This window comes from Thamnophis sirtalis, unplaced genomic scaffold (genome assembly GCF_051295495.1).
Source record: "Thamnophis sirtalis isolate CommonGarterSnake01/CBP01778 unplaced genomic scaffold, rThaSir2_p1.2 scaffold_8, whole genome shotgun sequence".
Taxonomy (NCBI): Eukaryota; Metazoa; Chordata; class Lepidosauria; order Squamata; family Natricidae; genus Thamnophis; species Thamnophis sirtalis.
This window is the reverse complement of record NW_028261388.1, coordinates 53130872-53154262: the sequence shown is the minus strand read 5'-3', so window position 1 is coordinate 53154262 and position 23391 is coordinate 53130872. Positions and strand designations below refer to the sequence as shown.

Genomic DNA, 23391 nt, shown 5'->3' with positions numbered 1-23391 from the left:
AATGCCTTGGTAAGGCCACACTTGGAATACTGCGTTCAGTTTTGGTCACCATGATGTAGAAAAGATGTGGAGACTCTAGAAAGAGTACAGAGAAGAGCAACAAAGAGGATTAGGGGACTGGAGACTAAAACATGAAGAACGGTTGCAGGAACTGGGTATGTCTAGTTTAATGCAAAGAAGGACTAGAGGAGACATGATAGCAGTGTTCCAATATCTCAGGGTTTGCCACAAAGAAGAGGGAGTCAAACTATTTTCCAGGGCACCTGAGTGTAGAACCAGAAGCAATGGGTGAAAACTAATCAAGGAGAGAAGCAACTTAAGACTGAGGAGAAACTTCCTGACAGTTAGAACAATTAATGGAACAGCTTGCCTCCAGAAGTTGTGAATGCCCCAACACTGGAAGTCTTTAAGAAGATGTTGGATAGCCATTTGTCTGAAATGGTATAGGGTTTCCTGCCTAGGCAGGGAGCTGGACTAGAAGACCTCAAAGGTCCCTTCCAACTCTGCTATTGTATTATTGTAAAATCCAGTTAAATCTAGCTTAATATAATACTATTTACTGTACTTCTCCATATGTTTCTGCCCACATGATACCATCATTCTCCAAGCTGCATATCCCCATTATTTATGCATGCCAGCGTCTCTGTTGCAGGCCAGCATCTCATTCTCTCAATCCTTCACTGGCTTGCAGAATAGCAAACATGATTTGGGGAATGAGGCATTGAAGCATGATGAGAACAGGGCTTCTGCTGTTCTAAAAACCATTGTCCTATTCTCACAAGACCTGGGGAAGAGCCAGAGGTTTCTGAGAATACTAGGCCATCTTGCAGAAAGAACAGGAGGTTGGCTCATAAAAGAAACATGACATTAGTTTGGAGAATGGTGTGAGGCAAGCAAGTCCAATGGTCTGGGGCTTGAGGCAATATTTCTGAGTGGTAATGGTGGTACTAGAGCTGAAGTGGGGACCTGATACTGCTAGAGGCCCTGGGCTTCTATTTCCATTCCAACATTGCCACCACTGAGTGCTGCTGTGCAGGTTAGCTAAAAAACTGATTGGTTGGGGAGATAAACTAGTGGAAGAATTTGGAGTGCCCCTTTAGTTGTAAGCACTGTAGAGCTATCTGGGCAGCCGAACCTTCTGTGATGTGGCAATACTACTGGGCCAATCTGGGGTGGCTGAGGCTTCCATATTGCAGCATTCCCTAACTTGCACATGGTCTATTCCAGTTCCCCCTGCCCCCAATTCCCTTGAGGCACTTTTGCACTCCTTACTGGATCTCAACTATGACCTGTAATTTTCACTTCACAACAGCAGCCAGGATTGTGGTTGTTAGTGATTGAGATTCCAGTCCTGGTTGTGGTTATAAGTCAAGACCCACCTGTATGTTTTTGTTGCACTTTGAAACATTTTATGGATTTCTATTTATTTCTAAAAACCATCTGCAATGTTAGTATTCAGAAAAATTGATTTCAAACTTGCACTGATAAAGTTAAAGAGTCATACTTTTGTGTCTAAAATGCACTTTTATTTTTCAGGAATCCAAATTGTACTAACTTTTTTGAGTTGTGTACTGCAACAAATGAAGACAGCATAGCTGCTACTGAATCGGTAATAAAGCTAGCTTTGTATATATTTTGCAGTTAATTGTTGATATTTCTCTTTCATTGCTATGTTGTTAAGCTTTAGTCTTCCTCATTTGTAATATTAATTTGGATTCAACCCAGTAAACATATTAAGCAAAATGGTGTTTTCTACCTTAATTCAAAATAAATGTATGATTAATATATCTGGTTCACTTCCTAGGATGATGATTATAAACTAAGGACATCTTCTAGGAAAGTAAGTTAATTTTATATATATAACTTTTTTCTATATGAATGAGTAGGAATTTTGTATTTTTAAGTAGCTGAATGCAATTCATTTGATGTAATTGCATTTTTAAAAGTCATCAAATATTTATGGGTATTTTACTTTTTTTTTAAAAAGAGACAATTGTTGAAAGGAAAAAATATTACAAAATCACGTTATGATGAAAACAGATGGAGGAAACAATGTATGGAACTTGTTAATCTAATTTTCCAGTGTGAGGATTCAGAACCCTTTAGACAGCCTGTTGATCTGGAGCGGTACCCTGTAAGTAATTATTCTACAGTAACATCAAACATGCCACATTTTAAAACATTCTCTTATCCGGTGTACTTTCTTATTCAAAACAAGAAAAATGTCTGCTTCAGTTAGAAATCTCTGGTGGATAAGTCTGAAGGCACCCTTGTTCAATCATTGTACACCTAAGGGAAATACAGTATTTTGTTTCCTAAGCAAACAGAATGCCTACAATTCCATGATCATGTGCAGTCTCCTTTTCTCTTTTGAATATGGTTCATAACACAGACATAAAACAATACATATCTTCTGAATCTCTCATGATCTTGCCACTGCCCCAAAAACAAATGAGGTTACAGTTGTTTTGATGACAAGTTACTCTATATTTTATATAGAGCTGCTAAACCTTGAATCTAGTATTTCCTAAGCACAGAAAGGGTACTTTAAACAAAAAGAACACATTTTTACCATGCAATACAACCTTTTCCATGTTGTGAACTTCAAAGCTTGTTATGGAAATGGAGATGGACACACTAAGCATTTACATCCATATTTGATTCTGAGTCACAGAGTACAATCCTAATAAAACAAATATTATCAGCATCAGGGTAAAACTTGCTGAAAATAATTTAATTTACCATATCCAGTAAGTTGAAGATTATGTAATGTCTGAAGCATGAATCTGCCCAAACTGTTCTGGAGAAGGAAAACTTTTAAACACTTTGGCGGAAGACCATTGGAGAAGCCTTGTTGGAAGGTAGTTGAAGAATCTGAGTACAGTTATCAGCTACCCCTTCATAAGTTAAATGCACTTATAGGCCTATTAGATATGAAACAGTCCATATATTACATTATTGTTATCTTCCCTGAGTCTTCCTGCTGCCTGGGTAGATTGGGTAAGCAGCTGGGGCTCAGGACCCCAGATAGCGGCTCCTGTTGGAGCTTGAGTTTTAGGAGAGTCGGTTTAATGTCAGGATTCCAAGTAATAGACCCATACTAAACAAAACTCCGAGGCAGATGAATTCCTCAAAGAATAGCTTTATTGGATATATCATATTGACACAAATCTGGTAAAAAGCGACTCTGAAGGTTCCCACGGTTTTCACCTAATTAAAAGACAAAGTTTTCCCACAACCCCGAACAATTAGTCATATGGTCCAATCAAGATGTTGTCTGGTGACCTCACTCTTCCTTCCATGGTGCAGGTGTGAGAATGTCCTTCGTTCTCAAGAGAAAGTATTTTATTGGCTACACAATCCCTTTTATCTATAATCCCCCCTCCCTTTCCCTTAGCTCCAGTGTATGGCAACACTGAAGCTCCAGTATGGCTCTGGTCAGGTCAGCTTCAGGGTTGACAGTTATATTAGTACTGTACTAATGCTATTTTAATGAACAACATTCTAAATAATCTGAAATTAAGATGCTTGCAAATTTTTGCAAATATATCAAAGATGCTTTCCCTAGCTTTGTCTTTTTTTCTTTTTCTCACTTTCTATTCTGCTTCTTCAGTCTTCAGAAAGAAACTGCTGTAGTTTTTGTCCCCTTTTTATCATCACAGTTAAGAAGAGAACTTCAATTTTGATATTTTTTGGACTAAGGAAATGTGTTTCATTAGCATGAGACTTGTTAAATAGCCTTGCAAAGGAATGGTAAAATTATTAGAAAAACAAATTATACTGGATTAGCCAATTCCACTAGGATTTTAGAATTTAATAAACAATGATTGTTAATATATATTTTATATATTATAATACAGTTCTTCAAACGCTATTTGAGACAGTAGACATACTAATTTCCCACGATTCCCATCTTAGATTTCATTCCAAGCTGCATAGTCCTATGATACTTAGCTGTGCTTGTTTTTAAATCCTTTAAAAAAGTGTATTAAAGTTACTTAGTCTGCACACTTCCTCTCTGTGTCTGTCTTGTCTATCTATCTACAGGCTTTCACCTGTATACGAGAAACTCCACCCCAGCCTTTTAATAATGGAGCCATTTGGTTATCTTTATTTAGGACTACAGAGAAATTATAGACACACCAATGGACTTAGCCACAATAAAGGAAACACTAGAAGCTGAAAACTATGATACTCCAATGGAACTGTGCAAAGATATCAGACTAATATTTAGCAATGCTAAAGCATATACCCCAAACAAAAAGTCTAAGGTAACGTTTCTATACTATTCACTGCAATAACCAAGTAAGTATTATTAGCAGTTAGGCAAAGGTTAGATGGATAGGAAATGAAAGTTGTTGGAAGATCATTGAAAGTGTGAAATCAATCAAAACTCTTGTTATGAGAACTTAAGGAACAATTGGTAAATAATTTTACTTTAAAACATATTTAGTTTAAAGGAGAATAAGTACAATACTTTATACATTCCTTAATACAGGCTCTGAATGTGTAAGCAGCTTCTTTTAACTATGTGACTAAATGTGTTTTAATTAAGATGTCTTGGATAATATTTTCAACTACTATTCGATTCCAGTATGTTCACTTTTCTTAGGCAACATCAATTTGTTATGGCTAAATTGTTGCAGATGTTCATTATAGCCAAAATGAGAAATATAATGCCTAAATACAAGATTAGTTTACCAAAGAAGCACTATGTTTGCAGATAAATGGAGAATTTTATGTGAGGAGCCGAGGTGGCGCAGTGGTTAGGGTGCAGTACTGCAGGCCACTTCAGCTGACTGTTATCTGCAGTTCAGCGGTTCTAATCTCACCGGCTCAAGGTTGACTCAGCCTTCCATCCTTCCGAGGTGGGTGAAATGAGGACCCAGACTGTGGGGGCGATATGCTGACTCTGTAAACCGCTTAGAGAGGGCTGAAAGCCCTATGAAGCGGTATATAAGTCTAACTGCTATTGCTATCGCTGAGTGCCAAAATACAGACCTAAAATTGGGTTCAGTTTATCTGTGAGACTATACAGTACTACTTTTTAAAGTATCCATATATCCCATATATAGTTGCGGATAAAGTCATCTGTGGTTAAGCCAATCTTTGATATATTTTTTAACCAAAATACAATAAAAATGTATTACCAGAAGATAAGACACTTCTGAATAATAAAACATACAGTAATTTTTGACGGCCAGCTTTTTACAAATAGAACATTGATAATGGTAATATGGATAAAAATCTGATGATTGGTTTAAAAATATTATTCTTCATGCATGGACCTATATGTGAGTATACATGGTATTGTGCTCAGTATGGTAACCAGTGATACTATATACATATTTCCTCTAAAGAATGTCCTGTGATTGAATAGGTCATACTTTTAGGTAAATTTGCATACAACCATAATTGAATAACCGCAGGAAGAGAAAGTGCAAATCCTATAAAGTAGCAGAATGTGGGTTAGACAGCATCACCACCAGATGGATTTGTAACTGGCTGACCAACCGCACTCAACGTGTAGTCCTCAATAGAACTGCATCTACATGGAGGGAGGTATGCAGTGGAGTACCCCAAGGCTCTGTTTTAGGCCCAGTACTCTTCAACATCTTCATCAATGATTTGGATGAGGGAATAAATGGGGAACTCATCAAATTTACAGATGACACCAAGCTGGCAGGAATAGCCAATACTCCAGAAGATAGGCTTAAGATACAAAAGGATCTTGACAAACTTGAACATTGGGCACTATCTAATAAAATGAAATTCAATTGTGAAAAGAGTAAGGTTGTACATTTAGGCAAGAAAAATGAAATGCACAGGTACAGTATAGGTGAATTTTGAATTTGAATTTGAAAGTTTATTTATAGGCCGCCCTTTTCCCTGGGGGGACTCAGGGCGGCTTACAACTCAAGGTGGTGCCTTGCTCAATAGTAGTAACTGTGAGAGGGATCTTGGAATCCTAGTGGACAACTATTTAAACATGAGCCAGCAGTGTGCAGCAGCTGCCAAAAAAGCCAACACAGTTCTAGGCTGCATAAACAGAGGGATAGAATCAAGATCACGTGAAGTGTTAATACCACTTTATAATGCCTTAGTAAGGCCACACTTGGAATACTGCATTCAGTTTTGGTCACCACGATGTTGAAAAAATGTGGAGACTCTAGAAAGAGTGCAGAGAAGAGCAACAAAGAGGATTAGGGGACTGGAGACTAAAATATATGAAGAACGGTTGCAGGAACTGGTATGTCTAGTTTAATGAAAAGAAGGACTAGGGGATACATGATAGCAGTGTTCCAATATCTCAGGGTTGCCGCAAAGAAGGGGGAGTCAAAACTATTCTCCAGGGCACTTGAGTGTAGAACAAGAAACAATGAGTGGAAACTAATCAAGGAGAGAAGCATCTTAGAACTGAGGAGAAATTTCCTGACAGTTAGAACAATTAATGAATGGAACAGTTTGCCTCCAGAAGTTGTGAATGCCTCAACACTTGAAGTCTTTAAGAAGATGTTGGATAGCCATTTGTCTGAAACAGTATAGGGTTTCCTGCCTAGGCAGGGGGTTGAACTAGAAGACCTCCATGGTCCCTTCCAACTCTGCTATTGTATTGTATTGTTATATAAAAGGTATTAGAAAATAAATTACTATTTCAACAGAATGAATAGCAAGTGGGGATAAGGAAAGAGGATGTGTGAAATGGCTTGTAACAGAGTAAAAAAATTGTATTACATTCTACAGAAGTCTCTGAAGTTATGCTAATATAGGATATAAAATGGATGCTTGGTGGAAAGTAAAAGTGAAAAAGATTATGAATGAAGAAAAGAAGTTTAAAAGATAATTATCGCTGCAGAAAAATTGAGGAAGAGAAAATACTTCATATTTTAGTATGAATTGAGTCAAAGAGAACAGGGACTGGTTTAATTAATGTGATAGAAATAAACCAAGCAGTTATGATGGAAATAAATTGTTGTCAAATTAGGTGAAGAGAAGTGAAAATAATCAATTTCATCATTTTTCTTATACGGTTTACTGTTTTATTGCTCCTTTTGTTTGGTTTACTACTGTTTAACTGAAAAGGAATAGTGTAATAAGTTGTATATTTGTTAGTTTATACTTTTAAAAATAAAATTATTAATTTGTGAGTTCCATATCCTTCATAGTTATTAATTCAGTCTGCATTTCTTAATCTAGATATATAGTATGACACTGAGATTATCTGCACTGTTTGAGGAAAAAATTAGCAGAATTATCTCTGACTTTAGAACTGGGCAAAAGCACAATGAAAGAATATGGAGAAGTGAGAGATCCAGCAGAAAGTTGCAAAGTCTGAATAAATCTGTACAACGCTCTGCCAAAATACTGAGGTAATTTTTTAAATCTATTAATCTTTTAGAATCATTGGTGCTAAACTGTAATTCACCTCAAACAAATTCCTTAATTAATAACTAATTTCCCTTTTCTGTTTGTTAGTCTTTAAACTCTAAAGTTTAAATTTTAAACTACAAACAGTGAATACTTTTAAGAATATTATGTTATATTGCATCATTTTAATATGATTTTAATATTTTTTAATATCTACCATATTTTTCAGAGTATAAGATGCACCTTTTTTCCTCAAAAAGAAGCTGAAAATCTGGGTGCGTCTTATACATCGAATACTGTTTTTGCCTCCTGAAGCCCCACCCCCTTCACCAAAATGGCCGTGTATAGCCTTATGGAGGCTTTCAAAGAGCTCCTGGGGACTAGGGAGGGCAGAAAGGAGCAAAAAAATGGGCTGTTTTTTGTCGCCCCCCCCCCCAGCCTCCAGGAGCACTCTGCACGCCCCCCCCCCTCAAGGCTATTCATGCCTTTTATTTGAAAAACGTGGGTCCGTTTTTGAAAAAAACGGGCCATTGGGGAGATTTGCAGAGTGCAAAAACTCCCCCCCCCCTTTCGGAAAGCTCTTTAGTTAGAGTAATTGATGAGAATTACATTGACCAAGTGCTGTGTCAGCAGAAACAAGTCTTAGGTGCTGCAGGTTGTCAGCAATTGCCTTTTCCAGCACATGGATAAATACACCTGGAAACATCTACCTGCCTACTCTCTTTCTACCTACCTACCTACTGTATTTCTCTCTCTCTCTCTCTCTCTCCCTCCCTCTATCTACCTACCTACTCTCTCTCTCCCTATCAACCTACTGTATTTCTCTCTGTCTCTCTCTCTCCCTCTACCTACCTACCTACTCTCTCTCTCCCTACCTACCTACTGTATTTCTCCCACTCTATTCCTATATCTACCTACCTACTTTTTTAAAATTTGCCTCTTCAAACCTTGGTGTGTCTTAGACTGGTGCATCTTATACTCCGAAAAATACGGTAATAAAGTAATTATATCTTTCATTGAGTGTTTTATTTTATTTATTACAAGGGTTGCACGAGCGCCTGTTCTGCCCTCAGCAAGCATGCCTCCCAGCCTCACCATGCCCTGGCCCAGCTCTCCCTGCAGGGCCAAGGCACCGCTGCCGCGCTCCAAGCATAACTTCTTTTCTGGCTTCCAAACTCCAAAACTCAGTTGCTGAGTCTTCCAGCAGCGGCCGCTCTAGGAATGTGCTCTATGGTTGTGGGCTGGCTGGCAGAAGACTCTGTCCAGCAGCCAGCCCACAACCATAGAGCACACTCCTAGAGCGGCCACCGTTGGAAGACTCAGTTTTGGAGTTTGGAAGCTGGAGAAGAAGTTATGCTTGGAGTGCAGCAGTGGCAGTGCCTCGGCCCTGCAGGGAGAGTTGGGCCAGGGCATGGTGAGGCTGGGAGGCATGCTTGCTGGGGAATGAACAGGTGCTCGCACAACCCCCTTCTCCAGCCGAGCAGAGCTCCATGCACTGACCTAGGAGGTATCCCTAATGTGCCAAGCCACGGGAACTGGAGGGTGGCCAGAGCGCCATGTGGTTTGGCGCCTTAGGGATACCCCCTAGGTCAGTGAATGGCACACTGCCCGGCTGGAGACGGGGGTTGTTGGGCGGCTGCTCATGAGGGTGGTCACCTCATGACTGCTTCGCCCCTGAAGCTGTGCCCGGCTCATTGGGAGCCCGCTCACAAGGGAGCAGCCACCCAGCAACCCCAAAACAATAAGCCCTCCCCTGATAATAAGGCCCAAGTCATATTTTGTGGGTGAAAAAATAAATAAGACCCCATCTTATTTTGGGGAAAACATGGTAGTAGTTAAGGCACCAGACTTGAATCCAGGAGATTATGAATTTTTGTCCCATCTTATTCATGAAAACCAGACTGACTTTGAGCCAGTCACTCTCTCCCAACCCAACTCACCTAACAGGGTTGCTGTGGGGAAAAATAGGAGGAGAAGGAGTATAAGGTATGTTTGCAACTTTGAATTATTTATAAAAATTATAAAAGTGAGAAATAAATAAATAATGCCTGGGTACCCCCAATCTTAGCCCAAAGTCTTAACCAGTACAGCATAATTAATTACCAAGGCATTTAGAAAATAAATTACATTAATCAAATACATTTTGTTTTCATTCTGTATGTTAAGAAACGCAAAACAGAAGCAGTGTAAATCTCAAACAGAAATTCAGTCTGAGGCAGAAAACTCTTCTAATCAAAATACATCAGGCAAAAAATCCTGTGTCACAAGCCATAAGGTGTATACTACCAGTTGTACTCGTAGTATTGCTGGAATGTCTTCTGACTCTACCTCTGCATCGTATTTTGGATCAAATACAAGGACCAGAAACACAGCAGTAGCACACAGTAGTACATTATCAACAGGTAAATGAAACTGAATTAGAACTTGGTTTAAAAAACCCCTCCCCAGTTTATTTTAATATTGCTTTCTTTTCTGCTTGGCTTTATGATGAGAGTAAAGAATTGGTGGGATTCTTTCAAAGGAGTTTTTTTCTTTAAAAAATGATATTGAGAAAAAATACTTTATGAATTTACAGTTTTTTAAGGTGATGACTATTATTTAATTTGGTAATGAAACATCTGCAAGAAAACAACCAAGGTCAGGAGAGCACTTAGCAATAGCAATAGCAGTTAGACTTATATACCGCTTCATAGGGCTTTCAGCCCTCTCTAAGCAGTTTACAGAGTCAGCATATTGCCCCCAACAACAATCCGGGTCCTCATTTTACCCACCTCGGAAGGATGGAAGGCTGAGTCAACCCTGAGCCGGTGAGATTTGAACAGCCGAACTGCAGAACTGCAGTCAGCTGAAGTAGCCTGCAGTGCTGCATTTAACCACTGCGCCACCTGGGCTCTTTAGGACCCCCAACAACATGGGGAGGAGGCTCCAAGTGACCTCTTTGATATCCAAGGACATGAAAGGACTATGGTGGGTTAAACGTCCCTACAAATGTTTTTGCAAGGAGGGACAGCACTGCCATGTTCTACTTATAAATTCTTTAAAGCATCCCTTGTTTTCAGAGTTCTTTCTACTTTTAAGTTATATTTTTGAAATACTGGTCATGAAATACCAGTCAATGTAGTAACAGTGTCCAGTTTTTAAACAAACATAAGTCAATTCAGATTCAGTTTTGACCATCAGTCTTTGGGAATATCTATCCTTCAGAACATTCCTCCCATGATTTTATGACCTTTTTTTTAAAGAGAGCTAAGCAAGTGCTATGGTTGTTAAGTGAACCAATGGTTCACTATGGGCACACTTTTGCCAAAGACTGTAGGTAAATGTTGACATTCTACAAAATCATTGTAAAACACGGCCATGGGGCCACAGGAGGAGAACCATCAAAACATTGAATACCTTGAATTTTTCTTTCATTCTGGTAATTACATTTTCACTTTTGGGCCATAAATATTACAATGGCGACCACAAGAAAAGCATCAAAAATAGGAGAAGGGAGGACAATTTATAGATCAGGATGTCATCAGATATTTTTAAAAAGTGCTTCACTTCTAAGCTTAAAGATTTGTAACAAAACATGTTATTTTGTAAAATATATCTTAGCAACTTAATAATGAACAACAATCCCATGATTTTCTAGTTAGCTCTATTTTCAAAAGTACTTTTGTGAAAGAAAAAAAAACAGTCTTCTAAAATAATTGTTCCTTTATCTGTTTTTAAAAAATCTTAAATATAGACCTGTTAAACTTTTTCTTTTAATTTAAAATCTTCAGGATAATGGTTTTTTTCTTCTTAATTCCAAAAAGAAGTTGACTCAATGAATTTCTTCATTTTTTTTCTGCTGGTCAGAAAATCTGTGTTAGGTTGTAAATTTATTAGATCCTAAGGGGGGGGGGGGTTTGCAAGTCAAGTGTCCATCAAGGCTGCACATGATTTTGAGCATGATTATAATCATTTGGCTCCCAAGGTACTCAACTCACAAAACCATAAGAAACTCAGTTTCTGTAGATTCCTTACGAGGAGCAAATAATCAGAACGCAAGGGCATGATATTTCAATCTCTCATTTGTAGGGACATGTACCCCACCACAGTCCTTTCATTACCTGGATGCCATAACTTCTTCAGAAGTCATAATATCTTCTTGTGTCTGTATGTGAATAATTATCACTGGCTTTAGAGAGGTAAAGCTGAAACCTCCAGGATCTCTTGGTCTATCCTCCTAAGATTGGAATATGCCAGTGTTAATCTTTTGCAAAGTAATTGCATGTAGTAGTAGTAGTAGTTTATTGGTCTTGTATACCGCCCACTCCCGAAGGACTCTGGGCGGCTTACAATAAACAAGGGAAGGGGATAAATAGACAAAACAACAATTTAAAATACACAACATTCATAGTTAGCGTGGGGCTGGGTACTTCACCAGCCCCCCGGCCTGCTGGAGCAGTCAGGACTTAGTGGCTTTGCGGAAGGCCGGGAGAGTAGTAAGGGTCCGGATCTCCACGGGGAGGTCGTTCCAAAGGGCTGGAGCTGCAACAGAGAAGGCTCTCCCCCAGGGAGTTGCCAGCCGACATTGGCTGGCAGATGGAATCTGGAGAAGGCCTAGTCTGTGCGATCTGATCGGTCTATGGGAGGTAATTGGCAGGAGGCGGTCTCTCAGGTACATGTCAAATAATCATGGAAGCGTTTCTCATTTTCCAATGTGATTATTATATTTCCATAAAATTTAATATTTTGTATTTATTTAGAACCCTTATATTTAAATTACAGGAAAATAAACCAATATTCCAAATAGTCAAATTGCTTCAAATCTACCAATTGTTAAAATGTAGGAGAAACAGTCACCATTATTGGGGTTTAATATTTGGTGTTTTTAAGACTGATAATTTTATTTTTAAAATATTACAGCTTTATCAACATATTTTTATTCTTCTAAAGTTGATATACATGTTCTATATTTTACATTACAATATTCCTATTTTGAATCCTAATTTATCACCCCTGTGTTTCATATGTAAGTAACTAAAAAGCAAATAAGTTCCAAGGATTTCTAAAATGGCTTTGGAGTGGGATCTAGTTAAGAATCTTTTAAATCTATAGTTAACATTAATTATTGGAGTTTGAGAGATGTTTACCTTAAGGTTATATAAAGCTCATTTATGCAGGAATCATTCTTAAACAATTGAATTTTTGTGTGGCAGGATTTGACATTGCTTTCTTCTTCTTCTATATTTTTTAAAAACCTTTTCTGGTGAGCTCCCAAAACACCGCACATAATAAAGTACTGATGGCTATTCTGTTGACATAATACATTAAGATCTAGCTATACAAAATGCAGACTGTCTGCAACTTCTTATTATATTAAAATACATGAGAGAAATATTTAAAATTCTGATTAGCTTTATATCTTTTAACTCTTCCAGAAAGTGAGTTAGAACATTCATCAACTACTTCATCTTTGAGTAGTTCAGAAGAGAGCAAAGAGAGTTCTACAACTCTGTCATCTCCAGTGCTACATAATGGAACTTCTGGAGAAAAACAAAGTATATTCAGGATTACTAGAAGTAAAATATATCAGCAAAAACAAATAGGTATGTATTATATATATATATATATATATATATATTAAAATGTATGTCATGTCTTTAAGTCCTGAGCAACTTAATGACAATCAAATTTATTAAAAAGTATGATAAACGCAACATGAAAACATTGTTACAAGATTGTATTTATTTGAATTATATGACTACCAACGCATAAAAGTGGCAGCTTGGCAGCTTAGAAATTATTAAAAGTAAAAAACAATCACCATCCAAAACAAAATAAATGCCAACCACAACATATTCCATTCAAGTCTTTTTCCCATTTGGATGGGCTCATCTAATACTTTAGCTCAATGTCTGGGGGGAAAACCAGGTTTCCAGGACATTTCTGATGGTTAGCAGGGACAGGATTGGAAGTGGTTGCAACAGAGAAGCCATGCCTCTTCGTTCCCACCAGATGGCATCGTTCCATATAAGAAACCTGAAGCATAATTACTATTTTAGATTCCCATGGGATGAAAATAAGGAATTGAAAAGAATCAGCCCCACAAATAACCTGGCCTGGCGCAATGAAGGCTTAATAGGTGATGGTTCCACCACAAAACCGTGATGCCCTTATCCGCGCCGACATAAGCGCGGAGGCAAATCCACGGCGTCTGAAGCGCTAAGAAAAAAACGACCCTACCGCCGCGACAACAGCGCGGCGACAGAAGGGCGTTCTACATGCTTCGTTCTTTGCCTCCAAAGGTAGCCCTCCTCCTCCAGCTGACAGCGGCAGCGGGCACGGGGCAAAGCAGGCTGCCCAGCAGCAGCAGCCCGCGGGAAGGGTCCAGCTCAGCCGGGGGGGGAAGCAGGAAGCCCGAGCGGGGCCGCCGGCGGTGGAGGAGGCGGCGGCGGCTGAGGCTCTCCCGGGGCTGGCGAAGCGGGCTTGCCCGGCGGAGGCAGGCCGCCCTCTTCTTCCTCAACAACATCTCCTTGGATGGGCGGCCTCCGCCGCCGGCGCCTCCCCCGGAGGAAGAGGCAGTGCGGGCGGCGGCGGTGGCTGAGGCTCTCCCGGGGCCGGCGAAGTGGGTTTGCCCGGCAGCGGCCGCCGCCCGTCCAAGGAGATGTTGTTGAGGAAGAAGAGGGCGGCCTGCCTCCGCTGGGCAAGCCCGCTTCGCCGGCCCTGGGAGAGCCTCAGCCGCCGCCGCTGCTGCGTCCTCCTCCGCCACCGGCGTCGGGGGGCCCACAGCCCCCCCGCAGGCTTCCTGCTGCCCCCCGCGGCTGTGCTGGACCCTTCCCGCGGGCTGCTGCTGCTGTCAGCTGGAGGAGGAGGGCTACCTTTGGAAGCAAAGAACGAAGAATGTAGAACGCCCTTCTGTCGCCGCGCTGTTGTCGCGGCGGTGATGACGTCGCGGCTTTAGCGACGCGATTTAATCTCTATTTTGCGTAGCGCGGTTTTGTCGTGCCACAATAGGTGATTACTAGCAGTACCCAGAGTTCAAGGTGCTAGTAATTATAGGAAGCCACTGTGGCTCATGATGTGATCCACCTACTTAACACTATTACTAATATTAATGCTACTACTACTCCTTCATTCCAGACCAGTTGCAGCTTCCAGGTGGTTTTCAGGTGCAGCCTTAGATAGAACATATTACAATAGCCCAAATTGGAGTGGTCTACTGGGATAATTTCAAAAATGTAAAGAGATTACATTAAGTAATGCAAAAAAGAAAAAATAATGGAATTCTATAATTCTTGTTCCAAAAGCCTTCTGTAATATTGTTGTGTATCATTTCCCCCTCAAATGTTCCATCTAGGATATAATGGGATAATTACATGAAAGTACATCTTAATGCAACCTTGTACTTGTGGGCATAAAGGCATTTTGATGCCCATGTAATGGCATCATGTGATGTAATAGCACCACCTATTATTGGATGCCCAAGTAATGTGAGAGATGTCTTACTAAAGGAAAATTCCTGGTGATAAATTGGACTTCAGACAGTTAGCTAATAACTATTATTTTCAATTGGCATCAGAAAACTACCATATTTTTCGGAGTGTAAGACGCACCCTTTTCCCTCCCAAAAGAGGCTGAAAATCTGGGTACATCTTATACAGTGAATACAGCATTTTTGGTCTCCTGAAACCCCGCCCCATTTGCAAAAATGGTCGTGCATAGCCTTTAGCTTCCAGAGTGCCCCTGGGGGTTTGGGAGGGCAGAAATGAGCGAAAAACAGGTTGTTTTTTACCCCAGCCCCGAGGACCACTCTACAAGCCTCCTAAAGGCTATGCATGCCCTTTTTTGACAAAAAACGGGCCCATTTTCGTGAAAAACTGACCATTTTGGGGAGTTCTGCAGAGTGCAAAAACTTTTTTTTTAATTTGCCTCTTTAAAATCTTGGTGCATCTTATACTCTGAAAAATACGGTAATTAGAGGTCTATTAATAAACATGCATACATATTCCTTTGTAAGTAAGGGCATTACTATATAAAATACAGAAGAGTATGTACACATAAGAAATTAAAGACAGGAAATTACTTAAAAGGCAACCTGTGAAAATTATCCCTTTCCTCCTTTGACTAGTCCTTAGCATCATTCCATATAATTTCTTACTCCAGTCTGTTGTTCTTTAGCCTACCAATAGTGGTGGTGATACTTTGTGAATAGTAGGTGCAAGCGCTCATGCCCACCATTTAGCCTGGTTCCAAACAGGCTGTGGCCCAGGAGGTTGGCGACCCCTGAATTAGTTGGTATATGGTTGCCAAAAATTGTTTTTATATGCCCCCCCCCCTTCCCTTCCTGAGCCCTGAAAATATGGCAAGGAGAAAGCTACTACTTCTTCCTGGAAGGCAGAATTTAGAAGTGAGGAAGGGACTTTTTTCCAGGTAGAAGCCTGGTAGCATTCTGGCTAGAAATGAGATTAAGCTTTCTTGCTGGTATTCAGAAAGGTATTTCATAGTAAAACCAACTGCTGACCTAGCTTACATTAGTGCTGTTCACTGTACATCTCTTTCTAGCTTTGCAAACCATGCTTACTTTTACCACATCTGTGCATTTTATTCATTTTACCCTTTAAGTCTTTAAAGTTTTTCAACTCTTTTTGGGATTTTATCAACTACCTCTAAGGACAACTTTCTCATCTTCTTTTTTCTCTCAGTCCATTCACCCTTCATGTATTTAAATGCAAATTTGAAATCTTTATCGCATGTAGTCAGTCAGTAAAATGTAACTATGGAAAATATTCCTCCAAATGGCTTATAAAAGATGAAAAAAACCACATACCTACATTTACTTTAAAAAGGCCAAACCTCAACACTTAGCCTATTTAAGAGTTTAGAAATAGACAAAATTATTTTTTAGAATGTTTATTGTATGTGTTTTTGTGTGTGTATTCATTTATTCATTTATATGTCCAGCTTCACAAGGGGATGCAGATAGCCAAAGGACTACAAGGAAAAGGATATGGGAAAGAAAAACTGATACTTCAAATGAACATTATGAAACTTTGAGCAATAGATTTTGTAGGTATAGGAAAATACCACGCAGAAGTGCTACTGTGGCAGCTAATAAATTAAGAATGATGAGTGATGTGGAAGAAGAGTTCTTCAGCTCAGAAAGTGGTGGTACCAGAAATAAAAACAGAAAACGACCTCATCGCAATGCTTCTGCTGCAGCCAGAAAGTTATTATTAAATGATTCTGAAGAAGAAAGTTCCATGCATTCTGAAAGTGACAAAGAATTGGAAGATCAGTCTGACAGAAGAAAAGCTCCTAAAACTGAACATTTTGCTGTTAAAAAAAGGCATAGTAGTGGATCTGAAAGTGGTAATTCAAATTCTGAGAGTGGGATGAAAAAAACACCAAAGAGGTACTCTGTTAAAGATTATAAAAAACGTTTGAGAACTGTTTGCCGTGTATCTCCCAAAATGAAACACATCCCAGAATGTTCAGAAGATGACTCTAAACACCATATATCAGATGATGAGAGTGTTCAGAAAACAGTTCATCAACTGTCATCTTCATACGAAATTAATGCCAATAGCAGCTCTGAGACAGATTCTGAGCAAGAATGTAAAGTTTTACCAAGACACGCTTTTACAAGGGCATCATTTCGCTTCAGGAAAGGTAAAATATTGAGTGATTCAGAAGTGGAATCAGGAAGGGATGATGAGACACCTTCTTCTTCAAAGATCAGAATATTTTCTGAAACTTCAAAACTTGGCCAAAATGACTCATCTAATTTAGAATCTGGAACCGACAGCAGCCACTCAAGAAAAAGTCAGGGAAGGAAAGGCATCAGGAAAGGTGATTTATTTAAAATATATGATGCATTAGAATAAATGGGTGTAATGTTATGCATGCATATTTTTCTTTTAGTATCATTTAGCATAACAAAGTATTCTAGATCTACTGATTTATGGGCAATTTATCCACCTGAATTTATTTTAGGAATACAGCCTTAGTCACATCAAACAAATGTTTGTAATATATTGTTTGAGAGGTACATTAAAAAAGGCAGTAGACAGTTACTGATGCAGGGTTAGGGTTAGCCTATTTCTGACTTTATCCCTCACTTCTTCGCCCCATAAAAAGAAGGAATAGATTGACCCTTTTGTGATCCAGTATCTTGCTTCCAACCCAATCTTCTCAATTACTTCTTGCTCTACATGAATTACACTGATTTTGCCATTGCCTAATTTGAAGGGAGGCTCGAAGCAGGAAAATTTAAATACATATTGAGCATCACATGTGGGAAAGTTGGTGTCATACAGTATAGCGCAGGGTTGAGATTAAGCTGTGGAAGCAAGTTACTGGAATACAGAAGGAAAGATAAGAAATTGGGCTAAATAGCAATAGGCAAGGTACATATTATGTATATGTTACAAGGGATTGTGTGTGTCTAAGAATAAAGATTGCTGGAAATGGTGTTCTAGCTTAGAACACCAATTCTGCAAGAAATAGAATTGGCAGAGGTAGGCTCAAAACTCCCATCTCCCTTATATATCCATTACTTTTTTCAGGCTTTGACAGTTTTTCTTCCTATGAAACTCATTGGCAGTCATGTTTTGATGCTGCACTGAGTATTTCTTCAAATTGCAGTGCTCAAAATCTCAACCTTGATTGACTATCTACCAAATCTCTTATTTAATGGTTTGACATACTGAAATGTCATACATCTTGTTAGTTTTTGCATTCAGGTCATGAAACTTTCTGAGGTTGATAATAATGATGAGTAAATTTTGCCTTAACTGCAAGGGTATTTACTTATCTTTATTATCTTCAACTAGGTTATTCACAGTTGCTAATAAATATGTTTATTTATGAATTTTTAATGCTTTTATTTGTGTATTTTAATATAATTATTCTATGTGCCTTTATAGATTCTGTTGCCAAAGCAAATGGGCTCAGCAAATCTACCAGAAAAAGACCATTCCAAAGTGATTGTCAGACAGGAGCTTGTAAATCGGAATACATCTATGGAAAATTGCCCCTTAGAAGTGATACTGTTACTGTTAATAAATTAAGTCTTGCGAATGATGAGGAAGACTTCACCAATTCAGAAACTACTAGAACCTACAGTGACAATAATAGAAAACTGAACTGTCGCAGTATTGTTTCTGCAACTAGAAAGCAATTAGATAGCTCAGCAGATGGAAGCCAAGAGTCTGGTGAAGCAAAAAGGAAACAGTACTGTAGAAGAAAGTGTATTCAGTCTTCCACAGCTGCCAAGATAGATGGTAGTGACTCTGAAAACAGTTCATATTCTGAAAGTGCTGAAAGAAAAAAAATGCATATTAAAAAAGCCCATATGCACAAGCCTAGAACTCCATATGATAGAAGTATAAATCCCATTCTAGAGAAAAGTCTGAAAAGCCACCTGTCAAAGGATAGAAATCCTGATAAACATCCTATATTTACACATAATACTATAGTCACTTCTGACTTAGAGGGAGATTCAGAATTAAACCAATATAATGACAATATTAAAGAGTTTCAGAAGACTGTAGATTCTTCAGGAAAATCAAAAAATGAATCTGACATACAGCACAAAGGAAATGGAACTGATTCTCTGCCAAATAGCAAAGAATCTTCAAAAACTCCAAAATCTAAAACCAGAGTAGATTCCAGCTGCCAGTCTGATTTGGAAATCAAATCTTGCAACAATGCTAGCAACTACAGTGTTATCAAAACACAACCCAAGAAAAAGAAAGAAAAAACAGAGGAAGGAAGAATTAAGGAAGGTAATTTTTATAATACTGATCTTTTCATTGATAATATTAAAAGTTACGTTTGTTATATGTAAATTATAATGTTTATTATATTTTATATGAAATAAATATAATATTCCTTAAGGATTGCATTCAAGGGATATATAATTTATTTGTTTTTTTGAAAATGCAATTTTATCTACAAATTAGAAAATTATGAAGTGTTTTGGGTGCAGATTTCTTGATATTTTACAATATTCTCCTTTTTCATCTAGAAATTATTAAATATTGTTTAACATGTATCTGTTTTGCTATAGATAGTTAATATTTTTTTAATTTTTACTTTTCCTTCAATATGTTTTGTATGTTGGGGTTTGTGCTGCTTTTAATTTTTGTGTTTGTTAAAATTATTTAAATTTATTGGCTGCCCAACTCCAGTGGACTTATAGGAATTCCTCGACTTATGATTACAAATTGAGCCCAAAATTTCCATTGCTAAGCAAGACAGTTGTTTAAGTGAGCTTTGCCCCATTTTATAATCAGGTTAAGTTAGTAACATAACCATGTTACTATAACCATAACCATTATTAAGTGAATCTGTCTTTTCCATTGACCTTGCTTATCAGAAGATCACAAAAGGTAACCACATGACCCTGGGACACTGCAACCGTAATAAATATATGCTGGTTGTCAAGTGTCTACATTTTGGGGATGCTACAATAGTCATAAGTGTGAAAAACACTCATAAGCCACTTTTTTCAGTGCCATTGTATTTCAAACAGTTACAAAGTGATTGCTTGTAATTCAGGGGCTGCCTATATTTATTTAAAAGACAGTAGTTAAGGATTGTACAGTACAAAATGCACATATGATTTTCATATACAAAGCTATGAAATAGGAAGACCAAAAAATTGCAAACTAAGCTGAGGAAAATTTAAAGAAAATGTTTCTTATATTTACATTACTGATGAGTACTTGCAGTTCCAAAAATCACTTAGAAGATTAGCAACAAAAATACCTAAATGGTAGTTGAATTTGAGAATTTCATTGTAGTTTTCAGTATAATATAGCATGTTTTCACAGTGAAGGGAAAAGCCAAGATAATTTGTTAGGCAGAGTACACAACCAAGTGTATAACACAGGGGTAGTCAACCTTTTTATACCTACTGCCCACTTTTGTATCTCTGTTAGTAATAAAATTTTCTAACCGCCCACCGGTTCCACAGTAATGGTGATTTATAAAGTAGGGAAGTCAATTAAATTAAAAAAAGCAAAGTGCTTCAGTATTGGACAAAACCCCTACTGCCCACCATGAAAGCTGGAACGCCCACAAGTGGGCAGTAGGGACCAGGTTGACTACCACTGGTATAACAATTTGGATTAATTATGATTAAACTATTGTATCATTTGTCTTAACTTGTTTTAGAAATAATATTTAATCTATAAATTCTTCCTTCTACAGAATCAGCTTCTCAGCTATTGAACCAAAGCCCAATAGTACTCAGGAACAGAAATATTTACAAAAGTTGTACAGAGTTGAATAACATGTCAATGACTATTAAAGCCCTCAATGGAAAGAAAATTCCACGTCGAAGTGCTGCTGTAGCTGCAAGCAAAATAAAACTTATTAGTGATGCAAAGGAAGAATTCTCAGGCTCAGAAGTTGGATACTGTAGAAAAAAGAACAGAATACGTCCACTCCGCAGTGCCTCTGTTGCAGCTAGAAAAGTACTGGATGATTTACCTTCACTCTCAGATAGTGGAACAGAACTGAAAGGACATAAGATAAAGGGGAGAAATAATCAAACTTGTTCTTATTCACCTAGGCAATCTAATAAAATACTAAAAACAAGATGTTTAGATGCTGAAGAAGAAAGTGTGTTAAAACAGAGGAGGAGTCATAGCAATGGCTCAAGACAAGTTTCTATCAAATCTGAATATAAAAAAATCACAGTAAAACATTTTGATGACTCTTCCAGCAGCATTACATCTGAGGAACAAAAAAGTTCAAGTCAAGATAATGTAACAAGTGACTCTGCTGCAGACTCTGAACTGGAAAAGGAATATAATTTTACAAATGTGAGGAACACCAGGCACAATGGAGACAGAGACAACATGGAACAAAGTGCTTTGTCAAAGAATAAACAACTAGGCATTCCAGAGAGCTCAAAATCTGAACCTGATAGAAGTTCCCATTTTTCTTCTGATTCGGAAACTCAAACAGAATCCAAACCGATCAATAATAATGGAGGCGTAAAAACAACTAAAAGGAAAAGGAAAGCCACACCAGCAAATAAAAATGGCTTTTCTGAATCTTCCAGAATACCTCAGAGAAGGAAACGGCCAAAAGTGAATGAAGAGAATGATTCTGACGAATTACATTACACAAAATACAAACCAATAAATCGACGCTCCAAAGTCAAAACTAGAAATAGGGGCAGGCGAACGGTAAGATATGCAGATGATGAAGAGGATTGTGAAACATGAAGATCTAGCCCACTTTCCTTTTATTAGTGATACTAGACTTACGTTGGAACTTCTCTTCCTCTAATTCAGGGAATATATTTATATTTTTCTATGAAAAAGTTAAATGTGGAAGCTCTGTTTTGATAACATGACTTGCACTTGCCTATCTGTGCACATATGCCAAAATGTGCCTCATTGTGAAGGCAGAACTGTTGTCTTTAATAATATTTTGTTTGTTAGTGTAGTAAGTGGTAAGAGGGGTAAACATTAGATAACAGCTTTAATGCTGTTTGATTAAATAGCATGGTGCTGCAGATTGAGACTACCTATGTCATACTATATTAGTGTGTTAAGAACCAGATGAATCTGACTACCACAGTGTTTAATATTTAATTGATCAGTAATGAATAGAATTAACTAGTATATATTGTAAACAAATCTTAATAGTTACTAATTTTAAAGAACAAAAATGTGAAAAATGGCTACCAAATATTATAGCAACTTGTAAAAATGAGCAGTGCTATTGATTTGAGAAAAAAACAGCTTGAACAAATAGATAATTAAATGCTTATTGATTTTATAAATATGTGGATTAAAATTTGTTGTCATTTCCTTTTAACATATGGCACCCATGCTGTAAATTTAAGTTCATTAGGATACAGGTCTTTATTTTGTGTGAAAATTTGTTGTTTTGTGCTTTTTCTTTAAAACGATTAAAGCTTCTGTTCTGTAGAATACTATATTTAAAGTGTTATTGGTAAAGTTTAATATTTACTAAAGTTCTTCAAATTTAATTATTTATAATTCAGATTGGTAGTGCAATTGAACCACTCCACCGCTTGATTTAACTAAATAAAGCACCTTCATGTTGGTGGTGTTTAAGTTGGCATTGTTGAAATAATAAAATCATTACTTTTCATGTAACATGAAAAATGGGAAGTACATGCTGCTTTGTAAGCGTATACATAATGAGATGTTAGTGACTTCCTTTTCAAAAGTATTATTAATGACTTTCAGTTTTATTTTTCTCTTCAGGCCTCCTGAAATTTTATTTTGAGAACTATTTATTCAGGGTTATGTATGTGATATTTTTATGAAACAAAACCCTGAATGTTGGTTTTGTCTTCCACTTTTTTGATTTCTCAAAATAAAATTGTCCCGATAAGATGGTTGTCTACAAATTCTAATATTCAGAATTCTTTATTTTTGTATGTTGTTTAAAATGTGCTTCAGAGAAAAATTGCACATTTCTGAATTTTAAGTGAAGATGAATGTAATACATTTTATTTACGAACTTAAAAGTGTAATTTTGTTTTTAAAGTAACAAATGATAAAAAGAAATCCCAAAGTTCAGTTATTTTTCTGAAGTGCACTGCCCATAAAATGCACTTTTATTTGCAATTTTGGAATAATCTTGAATTTTAACTGTCTGTGTTCTATATATATTATAGAAAACTAATACATTAAATAGTTTCACTCAAAGCGTTTAAAGTATTAGAATGAATAATGAATTTTCCCAATGACATACAATAAATGGAATGTTCTCAAATGACATCATTATTGTAGTAATGGCTGCAAATTACCTTGAAAAAGCAAAGGAGTAGAAGTTTTTTTGTTTCAACTACTGTTTGCAAACATTAGACAAATCCATGTTATGGTAACTAGTGGAATGCTAGGTTTGGTTCAATAATTTCTTTTCACACCTTATATATTACTGCTATGGGCAGTTAAAGGGAAGAAATAATTACTTTTCATGTTCACATTTTAAAAGTTTTTTTAAAAAAATACTATCCATATTTTATCTAAGTAATACTCAAAAAACCTCAAC

General features: G+C 37.5%; 1 protein-coding gene across 2 annotated transcripts in view; it reads left to right on the top strand.

The window, feature by feature from the left end:
* The window catches only part of BRWD1 (bromodomain and WD repeat domain containing 1), an 83720-nt gene extending 60605 nt beyond the window's left edge, over nt 1-23115 (top strand). For both annotated transcript variants that reach the window (XM_087721671.1, XM_087721670.1), the window contains exons 33-42: nt 1537-1609; nt 1805-1840; nt 1988-2134; nt 4119-4271; nt 7198-7370; nt 9535-9770; nt 12783-12950; nt 16306-17193; nt 18270-19130; nt 20560-23115. In XM_087721671.1, the coding sequence (XP_087577797.1) occupies nt 1537-1609; nt 1805-1840; nt 1988-2134; nt 4119-4271; nt 7198-7370; nt 9535-9770; nt 12783-12950; nt 16306-17193; nt 18270-19130; nt 20560-21584 (3760 nt within the window). In that variant the 3' untranslated portion in view covers nt 21585-23115. The remainder of the gene's footprint in view (nt 1-1536; nt 1610-1804; nt 1841-1987; nt 2135-4118; nt 4272-7197; nt 7371-9534; nt 9771-12782; nt 12951-16305; nt 17194-18269; nt 19131-20559) is intronic.
* The last annotated feature ends 276 nt before the right edge of the window (nt 23116-23391 follow it).